This window comes from Erythrolamprus reginae, chromosome 1 (genome assembly GCF_031021105.1).
Source record: "Erythrolamprus reginae isolate rEryReg1 chromosome 1, rEryReg1.hap1, whole genome shotgun sequence".
In the NCBI taxonomy this organism is placed as follows: Eukaryota; Metazoa; Chordata; class Lepidosauria; order Squamata; family Dipsadidae; genus Erythrolamprus; species Erythrolamprus reginae.
The window spans coordinates 375,272,340-375,285,621 of NC_091950.1; the positions used below are offsets into that span (position 1 = coordinate 375,272,340).

General features: G+C 39.3%; 1 protein-coding gene across 2 annotated transcripts in view; it reads right to left on the reverse strand.

Annotated features, from left to right (window-relative positions):
• LOC139157651 (two pore calcium channel protein 1-like) overlaps positions 1-13,282 on the reverse strand; it is a 42,826-nt gene that overhangs the window by 5,808 nt on the left and 23,736 nt on the right. For both annotated transcript variants that reach the window (XM_070734648.1, XM_070734649.1), the window contains exons 10-17: positions 12,636-12,780; positions 11,989-12,174; positions 10,520-10,584; positions 8,855-8,942; positions 8,031-8,100; positions 4,931-5,150; positions 4,319-4,409; positions 1,870-1,983 (exon numbers count right to left, since the gene is read on the reverse strand). In XM_070734648.1, coding sequence (XP_070590749.1) covers positions 1,870-1,983; positions 4,319-4,409; positions 4,931-5,150; positions 8,031-8,100; positions 8,855-8,942; positions 10,520-10,584; positions 11,989-12,174; positions 12,636-12,780 — 979 coding nt within the window. The remainder of the gene's footprint in view (positions 1-1,869; positions 1,984-4,318; positions 4,410-4,930; positions 5,151-8,030; positions 8,101-8,854; positions 8,943-10,519; positions 10,585-11,988; positions 12,175-12,635; positions 12,781-13,282) is intronic.

The following is a 13,282-nucleotide window of genomic DNA, read 5'->3' on the forward strand; positions in this document are numbered from 1 at the left end:
GGGGACTGTACAGGTATTTATAAGGGGATGTTACATGGGATTGTATATATGAGGGGGTTATTTATGTATGTATGTATGTATGTATGTATGTATGTATGTATGTATGTATGTATGTATTTATTTATTAGATTTGTGTCATTTTGGTTGGTGGTGTGCCCAAGAATTTTGTAAATGTAAAAAATGTGCCGCGGCTCAAAAAAGGTTGAAAATCACTGATCTAGACTAATCCAAACCAAGATGTTTTATTTGTTGGAGGACTGTTTTTCTAGGTAAAGCCTTAGCTCAGTGATGGTGAACCTATGGCATGGCTGCCACAAGTGGCACAGGTAGCCATATCTCCTGGCACGTGAGCCATTGCCCTAGCTCAGCTCCAACGTGCTTCTGTGTGCCAGCCAGCTGATTTTTGGCTTGCACAGAGGCACCGGGAGGGCCTTTTTGGCTTCCAGAGAGCCTCCAGGTGAATGGGGGAGACCATTTTTACGAACTGAAACACAAGCCTACTGGGTCCACCAGAAGTTGGGAAAGAGGCCGTTTCTGGCCTCCAGAGGGGTGGGGGAAGCTGTTTTCGCCCTTCCCAGGTATTGAATTAGGGGTGTGGGCACTTGCACATGCACGATAATGCATACGCACACTCTTTTGGCACCCGAGGAAAAAACTGTTTGCCATCACTGCCTTAGCTGATAAGCTACCCGAAGCAGGTTTCTATATTTTCATAGAAAGCTCTGTGTCCAGGAATACTCGAGCAGTATACCTACCGTTACTCTGCCCAAAGCCACTTGCATGCCGCATTGCAGATAGACAATTACTCAAACTTAATGGTTTCTATAACGTGATTTAGCCTCCAGTCTCTATTAACCATTTTGCTAGGGTTACCTTTGCTTGGTAGCTACAATTCAAATAGCAATAGCAATTAAACTCGAGAGCATATACTGCTTCGCAGTGCTTTACAGCCATTTCTAAGTGGTTTACAAAGTCAGCATATTGCCCCAACAATTTGGGTCCTCATTTTACCCATGTCGGAAGAATGGCAGGCTGAGTCAACCTTGAGCCTGGTGAGATTTGAACTGCCAAATTGCAGTCAGCTGGCAGTCAGCAGAAGTAGCCTGCCATATTGCACTGTGGGCCACCTTGGCTCAAAGAAACCATTAAGTAGCAGGGAACGTCAAGGATTGTTGTGTCTTCTTTTGCCATCTAGTGGTCACTTGTAATTTTTGCAGCCAAGTTCTGGTAGCCTTATAAGTTTACTTTCACCCTCTTTTATATTATCACATGTCTATTTTTCTTCCTATGTATTTGTGTATTGGACAAATGAATAAATAAATAAATAAATAAATAAATAAATAAAATATTTTGCAGCAGGTTTGTATTAGTGTAGAGCAGTGTTTATCAATTATTTTCTGTTACGCCCACCCCTACCCCAGGAAGAAGGAAACATTCCCCCCCCCTCTGCTGGGATGATTATTTGCAATACTCAGCATGTTTTCACTAAAAACACAAGCGGTTTATCAGCATGATTGGGGTGTAATGTTTTCCCCGGGGTCACACGCCCCCTGGCATCGCTCCATGCCATCCCAAGGGGGGCCTGCCCCACTATTTGAGAAACAGTGGTGCGTAGAGTAATACTGCTATTGTACTGATGTCTAGCTAATAAACTTCTCTTAGGAAACTAGTTGCCCATTGTGGGAACAGAATGCCAAATAGGAAAGTCTTAGTTTCATAACATTAAAAAAAGTTGTTTTAACTACTACATATAATATTTTAGATAATGTTGTCCCCAGAGAAAACATTTACAGGTTACAAGAATTCTACCAAAACTACTTCATAAATCATCTGCTTTGGGCACTAAAAAGAATGTTATGATTTACTTACTCTTGTACTCCTATACCAAGTTCTTGAATCTTCTTCTCAATTGTAGTTTCAACTTCACTCTTCTCAATAGAATACTCCACAAAGAATGCTTCCAAAATGAATGCTACAAAGATGCTGCAAATCAAACATGTCACATGAGACACTGCACTTCAAACGCCATCGATCAATATCTCCTTAGTATGATACAATTTCTTTAGGAGGCAATTTGCGTGGATGTGAATTATCATTGGACAAAAAGGCAGGATTCTCCAGCGTACAATTTTCAGATAGGTGAAACACCATCAAGTAGCATCCGCTTATCCCACACCCTTGGGAAGCACTCCATAGGCTGGTAAAATGCCAACTCCAGGGTAAACATAGGGCTGATTGTGTGGCCAACCCTAATTTAGTACTAGAATGAGCAAAAATAGTGTTAGGCAGAAGAGAGCTTCTTATAATCTGCTATTAGCATGGCCTACTGTAATATGAACAGCCCTCAAAAAGAATAGGGTTGCAAAGCTTTTATCTATGCTTACTCAGGAAGAGGTTTTACTTAGGTTTTATTTAGTTAGTTAAAAAAAAAAAGGATTAGTCAGTGTATTGCAACCTCTCTACATCATACAATCCCTCAATTCTTTACAAGAATGTAGAGGCAAAATATGGAAAATAAAAATGTATGTAAATGGATTAAATTTTTAGATTCCGATTTATTCCACTTTGGCAAAGAATAAAACTGGCAAATAATACATGGGTAGGAATAATTCTCCCAAGTACTATCATCATGAATTACAAAAAGGATGATGTTTCCTCCATTATGCAAATAAAAAAGAGTTTGGGAATACTTTTTTTGTATCAAAATTTCATGATCTAATATGGAAGGAAATATGTAGCAGACAATGCAACATTGACTTATGGTTGTTATTTGAATTTGAAAGGCAGAAAGAGCAGATCAAGATTCTGTGACTTCCCAGAAATACTAGATACTCTTCTCCAAATGTCAAACTACTAACTAGTAACTAGCTGCTCCGAGTCCTCGGAGAGGGGCAGCATACAAATCTAATAAATAATAATAATTAATAATTAATAATAAAATAATAAAATAATAAAATAAAACAAATAAAATAAAATAATAATAAATAATAAATAATAAATAATAAATAATAAATAATAAATAATAATAATAGGACCAGGAGGCTTTATGCACGGTCACTCAGGCCCTCATCACTTCCCGTCTTGATTATTGCAACGCACTCTACATGGGGCTACCCTTGAAGAGTGTTCGAAGGCTCTGTTAGGCCAGAATGTAGCCGCATGAGCTGTTACGGGTGTACCTAGATACACCCATATAACACCAATGTTCCGCGTGCTGCACTGGCTGCCAATTAGTCTCCGGTTACAATTCAAGGTTCTTGTTATCACCTATAAAACCCTACATGGCTTAGGACCAGATCATTTATGGGACTGTCTCCTGCCGCATACCTCCCAGAGACCAATATGATCACACAGGGTTGGCTTTCTCCAGGTCTCATCGACTAAGCAATGTAAGTTGGCGGGACCAGAGGGAAGGGCCTTCTCTATGCTTGCCCTGGCTCTATGGAACCAACTACCCCACGTGTCGGCTGACCAGGAAGGATGTCTTCGTGACGTCAAAGCTCCACCCATGGAATTCCCTATTGGGATTCTCCACCTCCTTTCCAGCCTCCAGATCGGCCAAAAACGCCACCGCTGATTGCAAAAACAGCGCTCCGCTGAGCGCCGCCGCCTGGCTGCAACCTTCTGAAACAGCCGGGCGCTTCTCGGCGGCCTCCGTAACCCAAACTCGAACTTTCAGGTTTGGGAGAACGCCAAGAAGCCCCCCTGCTGTTTAAGAAGGTGACAGGCGGGCGGCGGCGCTTCTCGGCGGCCTCCCGAACCTGAACCCGAAAAGGTTGGGTGGGTTCGGGTTCATGCCGAGAAGCCCCCCCGGCTGTTTAAGAAGGTGACAGGTGGGCGGTGGTGCTTCTCGGCGGCCTCCCAAACCCGAAAAGTTTGGGTTCGGGTTTGGGAGAATGCCGAGAAGCCCCCCGGCTGTTTTAAAAGGTGACAGCCGGGCGGTGGCGGCCAGCGGAGCGCCATTTTGGGTTTTTTCCCCCCCCTTGCACGCATTAATCGCTTTTACATTGTTTCCAATGGGAAACATTGTTTCGTGTTATGAACTTTTCGCCTTACGAACCTCCTTCCAGAACCAATTAGGTTCGTAAGACGAGGTATTACTGTAATAGCTTGTGTTTAAGAGAAGGCAGGTAATTTCCATTCAGCATATAGTTGTATATGCTAAACATATAAGAGTTATATCCTCCACTTAGTATATAGTTATGATAAATGTGGGTGGTATATAAATTCCATAAACGAATACAATTTCAAATTTCTGAAAAATGTGCATGCAAAAATAAAACTTTCCAATGTTTTGACCATAAAGAGGTAGACTTACTTAATAATCATAATTACCACAACAATGTGAAAGATGATGAAAAACAGCTTTGCACTCTCATGAGTCACAAGGGCAAATCCATTGGCAAGAAGTACAATATTAAGGAGAACAAGGGAAGTAGCTACCATATGTGCATTTCATAGTTATATAAATCTATCAAGACTTCTTTTGATCAAAAGCCTGGTTCTAGAGAAACTGCATTCTCACAGGACCAGGGATGATCAAACAATGATTCTGAATGCCTTTCATTATCCTGTTTTCTAACAACAACTTTAAGACCTCTTCTGTGAAAGCAGCCCTCTGAGCTTTATCAGAAGCTTTTGCTCACTGTCTTCAAAAGCTGCCTTATAATAATAAAGCTGGCAATTCCAGGGAGAGCTCAAAAGAAAAGGCAAATGTGTACCTACATATACAGATATAACACACACACTTTCTTCCAAACATTCTAGCTCAGGGAGTAAAGGCTGCATAAACTGATTTGATGAAATCATCAAAGTGCTTCTTCTTTTGGAAGCTTCCTTCACAGATGCACCTACTATGTTTGGCAACTCAAGCCTTCTCAAAGCCGAATCTTTATCTCTGTATTTTACAATGGCTGTCCAAAAAGGATATCATGCCACTGGTTGACAATAGTTAATTCCATAAGGACAACAAAAGAAGACACGATGTCGTTGAAGTTATTCCTGCAATATTTGGCTCGCGCAAATGTAGTTCCACTCAAAACAGGATTTCCACAGTACTTGGCGTGCGGTGAGGTAGCGTTTCCGGCAAAGAATTGGATTTTCCCATGGAAGATTTCCATCCCAATGATGGAAAATACGTAATATACCACCTGACAAAAGAAGAAGATATCGATTTGTTTCTTATACTAGTTTATAAGTTTATATTAAAGGCAAAATGTATTGAGCAGGAGAGCTTGTTCTTTATCACTGTCACTAACTAACAATCACTAGATAATTTCTGAACAGGGACACATCTAGAATTTTGAGAAAGCACACCATAGGCACTCGCACAAAACAAGAATTCACATCCAGAGCCTGGTTATAAATATTCACAGAGATCAATGTATTGGAATGTCCCCAACCACCCGTTCTAACAATCCCTTTAGCATGCTTCCCCATTTTTGCTGCTGTTGTTTTTTTCCTTGAGTAAGTAGGCAGATTATCAACAAAACAGCCTGATACGACATATAGGGTTTTTTTTTTAATGAAAATGCCATTCACTCCATTTACTGTGGATAGGTTTCTTCAAAAAATGAAAAGGAATTTCTGTATGTTAAAGCTGTGATCTTATGCTGAGTGCACTCTCTCTGATTCTACCATCTCCCCTTCTGTTGTTCTGGTAGATTTAAGAATCCTCCAAATATGATTTTGATGGAACATAAGGATATCACTTAAAATGGCAATTATTCTGGCTTTATGCAACACTGAATCACACAATATTGTGAATATAGTTTTGATGTAGCACGTTATGGTCCAAACCTGATGTTTAAGGTTTGTCAGTCATATACCATGGCTTAATATTGTTGTGGTTAGCTCTGGCCCAGCTCCTGCCCCAAGGACTGTGGATGTGGGGGAGACATCCATATGCTGCAGGCCTGTTTTGCCCCCGGTGGAATCTGCTGATGAAGGCTCTTCTGACCAAGAAGACATGAGTGACAGGGAGGAGGAGAGTGGCAGACAGCTCAGAAGGAGATCAATTATCTAGCTCCTCCTTGGATGCAGAACAAGAGTTAATGATACAGCCACGCATGCGGAGAGCGATGCATAGGCAACAACAACTGAGAGATTATTATCAAAGAAAATGAGGCCACCTGTGGTTGGGTGGGGCTGTGGTAATTAGTGAGGCTGCTATAAAGAGCAGCCTGTGGGTTTGGCCACTGTGGAGGATTATCTGATCATTGTGTTTCGTGACTGCTTTACTGACTTTGACCTTTTGTGTGCTGATTTTTCCCTGCTTTGAAACTAAACCAGGGCAAAGTGTGTTTCACTTTGTGAAAGAAGAAGGACTGTGAATTGCCTCACAGCTGCAAGCTAAGTATCACAGAACTGATAAGGGACTTGTACAAATTACCAGTTTGTTTGGAGACAAGTGCTCTTTGCTATACCAAAAGAGGGCTTAGGTTAAGTGAATTTTCATTATAAAGAACATTGTTTTGAATTTTCAAACGTGTGTGTGTCTGAAATTTGTACCTGTGAATTTTTGGGAGAAGTCTACCAGAGAGCCCGACAGAACAAATATGCATTATGAACTCAACCAATTTTTATTCAGCAAGCTATAAGCAAACTATGGTTATGACAATGAACTCAGCTTAATGTAGTTCTTCTTCCATTCCACCAATGGATCTCAGAAGATTTTCTGAAGTTTTTACATCCATAATAAACAAAGTATAATTTTCAGCCATAATTATGAATTCTCCTAAGTGGAGTACAAGAGATATCATATTCTTTACCATTTTCTTCTGGCATATTAAAATGGAATTAAAATAATTGACTTTAATTTAAAAGGGGAACTATTCTTCCAGCATGATCCTCTGCATATCTACTCAGCAACCAATCTTCCCATAATCAAGCATTTATAGGTAATTATAAATACTTGCTCAATTTTAGGTCAAAAGTGGAGCATTTTGTCTTTCCTATCTCTACCTCTAAAGTGAAAGTTGTTCATCTCAATTTTCTGTAAAACAAACACAGTCCTGGCAGAGCATACTACTGGCATGCAGGAGACATTAGAATTAACCTTCAGATCTTTAAACAGAGCCAAGAACAGCAACTGCCAGAAGGATGCTGAAAAGCTATAAGGACAATACATATCATTTAAAAATCTCGACCTTTAGTCTATAGGCCACGAGTCAGTATTATTAAAAATGAGTCATACTGCAGATGGAGCTATGGTTGATTCAAGCAGATGCATAAGCCAACCCTTGTCACAGTTCTTCATCTGACAACATCTGACATAATCAAGCAAGTAATAATGATGCTCTGAGATTGCCTATCATTGAGAATATTTCTTTGTCTAACCAAATACAGTGGTTCCTTGTCGTACGAACGCCTCTTCTAATGAACTTTTCGAGATACGAACCCAGCGTTTAAGATTTTTTTTGCCTCTTCTTCCAAACTATTTTCACCTTACGAACACAAGCCACTACTGCTGGGATGAAGGGGTTTCTTTTTTTTTCTTTTTTGAAGAAAGAAAAGGGAGGGGCGGCTTGGAGATGGAAACAGTTTGCATTAACAAAGCTAGGAGAACAGAGTGCTTGCAGAGGCATTGAAAGGGTGTCTTTTGAAGAAAGAAAAGGGAGGGGCACCCCCCTTGCCTTTCTTCCTTCCCACTCACCCTTTAGCCTAGCCTTGCTTCTTCCACCCGCCCCCTTTCGCTGCTCCTCCCTGCCCTCTGTTCACCTCCCTTCTAAAGTTTGGGATTTTCCTGAAGGATTTGCACACATTATTTGCTTTTATATTGATTCCTATGGGAAACATTGTTTCGTCTTACGAACTTTTTACCTTACGAACCTTGTCCTGGAACCAATTAAGTTCGTAAGACAAGGTATCACTGTATTTTGACTGGCAAATGCTACTCAGGAAGTCAAAGATCTTTCTCCATCACTTGCTCTGATCTTCCTTTAAATGGGAAACATTGGAGATGAACTTAAGACCTGCCTTTACTTATATGTGAGAAGCAAGGAGAAGGACAACTATTATGTACTGCTTACCAAAATTAGTGCTCCAAAGGTTAGCATCGTAGGCACAATGTTTATTAGTGTGTTCATAATAACACGGAACCTGGAAAGAAATACTGCATAAAACACCATGGAAAAAGAGGTAAGCTTTTTTTAAAAAACCACAATTAGCCAGTTTGATGAAAACTTTCACTCTGTTAGAGGGCATGACTTTTTCAACCTTTTTATCCATGTGGTTGCTTTCATTACATGCCATCTGTTGCCTTTCATCATTCAGTTGTGCACTACCCTGTTTCCCCGATAGTAAGACACCCCCGATTGTAAGACGTATCGGGGGTTTCAGGGGGGTCGGCTAATATAAGCCGTACCCCGAAAGTAAGACATATGTCTTACTTTCGGGGAAACACGGGGGTATTGCCGCCTCCCTCTCATCTAGCTGCGCGCCGCCTCCTGCCTACGTCCGCACGGTCCCCCTCTCCATACGTCACCGTGTCTAAATGTTAATTTTATGGTTAAAACAAAAAATTCAACAATTTTTTCCCAATATAAGACATACCCCGAAAGTAAGACATAGTGGGGCTTTTGGGGATAAAAAGAAAGTAAGACACTGTCTTACTTTCAGGGAAACATGGTATCAACATGTCACTTATTGAATTATCCTTCTCCAATCTCACATAACTGCATTTGACTGCAACTCCCTTATGCCCAGCTATGATGCCTATTGATGGCTAGGAGTCACAATCCAACACATCTGAAAATAATCAGGATGGAGAAAGCCAATTGAGATTATTCATCCTGTACTGCACCCCATCTGTTCTAATTTGCGGACAATTTGTGTTCTTCTAAAAAGCACTTACCTTTGGATGCTGTCGATAATTCTTATAAGCCTAAGAACTCGTAAGATAAACACAATATCCAGTATTTGCTGGCTATTGTATGCAGTCACTAAAGAAAAAAGAAATGTGACAAATTGTTTACAAATAATAAAAGAAATGGTTCCCTGATCCTCATCACTAGCTGTAGCCATCTACTTCACATAGACCAGCAGCCCCAGGTCTTCTATTAAAATTTCTGTAATAATAATAATAATAATAATAATAATAATAATAATAATAATAATAATTATTATTATTATTATTATTATTATTACTATTATTAATTAGATTTGTATGCCGCCCCTCTCCATAGACTCGGGGCAGCTCACAACAATGATAAAAACAATACATGGTAACAAATCTAATAATTAAAATCTAAAATAACAGTTTTACATTAAAAAGTCTAAAAAGAAAAAAAAACCAATATATAAAATACATACACAGTCATATCATGCACAAAATTACATAGGCAAGGGGGGGGATGTCTCCCTGAATGAACAATCAATTTTTATTGTTATTTGTAATTAGATTGTAGATAAATATCAGTGAAAAACATTTCTGGATACTCTGTTTAAATTCACTGGTAGAAAATAATCATAAGAAGTTAAATTAAACTTGTTAAGCTAGTTTATAGACCTGGGCACTTCGCCTCAAGCCAGTTTAGAAGTAATAATTACCTCACAGCTCAGTAATTATAAAAATAAGAATAAGAGCCCCCTACTCTTGCTCTTCAACTGTGAACAGCTTGAACTAATATGTTTTAACTATAGCTTCAATGTGGTCTGAAATTAATCACTTTCATGAAACAAGATAATGGTACTTAAGGGTAATTAAGACTAATGGTCAGACAAAATTTGAAATAAGCAATAATGTGAGGAATTTGCAACAAAACAGGGACTTTCCAATTTCCTCCTGGTTTTTGTTTCCAGGAATGGTCTGAACAGAGAAAGAGAACAGCATATGATGTACAGACAGTGGAAGCTACACTTGTTCCTGTTGTACTGTGACTGAAGGTAACCCATGTAAGTTTCCCCCAAACTTTGCAGTTAGCATTGTATTTTTTTAAAAAAAATCTGACTCTTATTTGACTAAAAATCTTAACAGGCTTCTATTAAAATGGAGAAAATGCATTATCTCTCATTTTTCGATAGAAGAGAAATAAAATTATAGGTGTGTGTGTATGTAAATGACCCTGGGTTGGGCCAAGAGGCAAATAAGGAGCTGTGATGTTCCTTCAATACACCAGGGTGATTCGACACAAAAATATGTAACCCTTCCCTGGTGCAGAGCTGAAGGGATTGGATACTGTAGCCTAGAGGATAATTCTCTGCCTTACAAGGCAAAGGTTGCAGGTTCAAGTCCCAATGGGTATGGCTAGCTGATGAGGCCAAAATAAGGCTGAAATATATCTATCCTAGTCTCCCTTAATTTTCAAATTCAGCAAAAAAACATGCGAGATACACACACACACACACACACACACTGTATGTCCTACACAGGAAGAAACCCGAATATACCAAGACCGTCATACCTGTACCCGTGAAAATCTACGAAAACACACACACACACACACATATATATATATATACACATACATACATACATACATACATACATACATACACACTGTATATATGCATATAATACCTGATTTAAGTGCAGTGTTCAATACTGTTGCAATCAAAGCAGCAATGATGATAGAAGTATCAAACCTAGGAAAGATGGAAAGGTGGGTTATCAAAACAGTCTGTTCTTCCTCTTTCACCTACCAAATGCTGATCTACTTTAAAAAAAATCTGCCAATATTTTGAAATTTTTGATGTAAGACGAGCATTAAGTGCTAGTCAGATCCTTTATTAATCAGTAAGAAAGCAGTTGCTGATTTTTAATGGGCATTTTAACACCTGTTTTCTAGAAGGGTATAAAGGAGATATTTTTAAAGCATACAGTATCTGAAATACACATATATATTATTTAATTCAACTCCCATTTCTAAAATAAGACAAAGATTCTGTTATTGAATCCAATGACAAACATAAGGGCAAGAATGTATAGATAGGAGACTCCAAGGTGCTTTTTCAACAGGCAATTGGACTTTCTGGTTTTACTTTGAAGACGTTTCGCTTCTTATCCAAGAAGCTTCTTCAGCTAAAACTTCTTGGATAAGAAGTGAAACGTCTTCAAAGAAAAACTGGAGACTCCAGTTGCCTCTTGAAAAAACACCTTTTGTAAAACCATGACTTGGGTGACTGAGAATCTCATAGAAAAATAGAAGCATAGAAGATTGACGGCAGAAAAAGACCTCATGGTCTATATAGTCTGCCCTTATACTATTTCCTGTATTTTATCTTAGAATGTACTGTATATTTTATTTTTTTTAATTTTATTTATTTTGTCCAATACACAATGAGGGTTTTAGTGGGTATATATCTATATACACATAGTAAAATACATGATGGTTATAGAGGAGATACTCATAGTAGAATATATCTAAGAAATAATAGAAAAGACGATATAGTAATAGAACATATCAATGAAAGAATAGAAGAAGAGATATAGGAATAGAAGAAAGGTATAGGAGATATAGGAGAGCAATAGGACAGGGGACGGAAGGCACTCTAGTGCACTTGTACTCGCCCCTTACTGACCTCTTAGGAATCTGGATAGGTCAACAGTAGATAATCTAAGGGTAAAGTGTTGGGGGTTTGGGGATGACACTATGGAGTCCAGTAATGAGTTCCACGCTTCGACAACTCGGTTACTGAAGTCATATTTTTTACAGTCAAGTTTGGAGCAGTTAATATTAAGTTTAAATCTGTTGTGTGCTCTTGTGTTGTTGTGGTTTTTATCCCAGGCATGTTTAAATTCATGTTTATCTCCACAGACATATAGATAGGAGACTTTCCTCTTTCATTCTGGCTCTTCAATATTTTTCTACTGTAATACTAAACTGTTTTAATATTTCTCAATGTGAATTACTGTTAGAACAAACCAAGTCTTGAATGTGAAGCAGCTAAAGTATTAGCCTTCGTGTGGAATGTTCCCCAGTGAATGGATGTAAAGTAGGTGGAACTGGTTTGCTCATCATAAAAAGACCAAGGCTAAGCATTACTTACCAGTTCCAGAATTGGTTCCTGGCAAAAAAAGTCCTGGGTTCAAAGACATATAATTTCAGGAGTATTTCAATTATATACAAGCATAGAAACACCCACTCTGCATAGGAAATATAAGGATTCTTTTCATCCAGTGCAATGAAGACTGCATTGATTAGTATGATAATATCATATATCCAAATGAATGCTCTGCAGACAAATGAAATGAAATACAGATCAATTTGGTGATCAGTTTGGCTGCCAGGAGTTAATATTACATAAAATACATTTGGAATACTAAAGTAACTCTACATTATAAGAGCCGGGGTGGCGCAGCAGGTAGAGTGCTGTACTGCAGGCCACTGAAGCTGACTGTAGATCTGCAGGTCAGTGGTTCAAATCTCATCACCGGCTCAAGGTTGACTCAGCCTTCCATCCTTCTGAGGTGGGTAAAATGAGGACCCAGATTGTGGGGGCAATAGGCTGGCTCTGTTCAAAAGTGCTATTGCTAACATGTTGTAAACCGCCCTGAGTCTAAGGAGAAGGGCGGCATAAAAATTGAATGAATGAATGAATGAATAAATAAATAAATAAATTATGTGCCACTCACATGGACAAGTAGAAATATTATACTGAGTCTGCTGCAAGTCATTTCCTGAACATAGACGTACCTGTGCTGGACCATAGTGCGCAAAACCAGGCTGGGAGTTGAGTTATACACCTGTGGAAACCAGATGTCGAAAGGGTGGAGGCGGGCCTTCAGTGTGATCACCTCTATATTCAAAAGATCAGCCAGACGTACAAAGGATTTTTTGTCTGTCATACACAAAATGACAGAATCCAATTAAGAAGCATCCCTAATCAAAACCTTTTATTAAAATGATCACAGTGTGATACAAGGGATAGCAAAAATCTTTGCTCATGGCTCAGAACAATTAATCAGTGGAACAGATTGCCTCCAGAAGTTGTGAATGCCTTGTTTTTAAGCAGATGTTGGATAACCATCTATTTGGACCGGGAGTCACTGCTCACAGTCACTCATGCCCTCATCACCTCGAGGCTCGACTACTGTAACGCTCTCTACATGGGGCTACCTTTGAAAAGTGTTCGGAAACTTCAGATCATGCAGAAAGCAGCTGCGAGAGCAATCATGGGCTTTCCCAAATATGCCCATGTTACACCAACACTCCGCAGTCTGCATTGGTTGCCGATCAGTTTCCGGTCACAATTCAAAGTGTTGGTTATGACCTATAAAGCTCTTCATGGCACCGGACCACGTTATCTCAGGGACCGCCTTCTGCTGCACGAATCCCAGCGA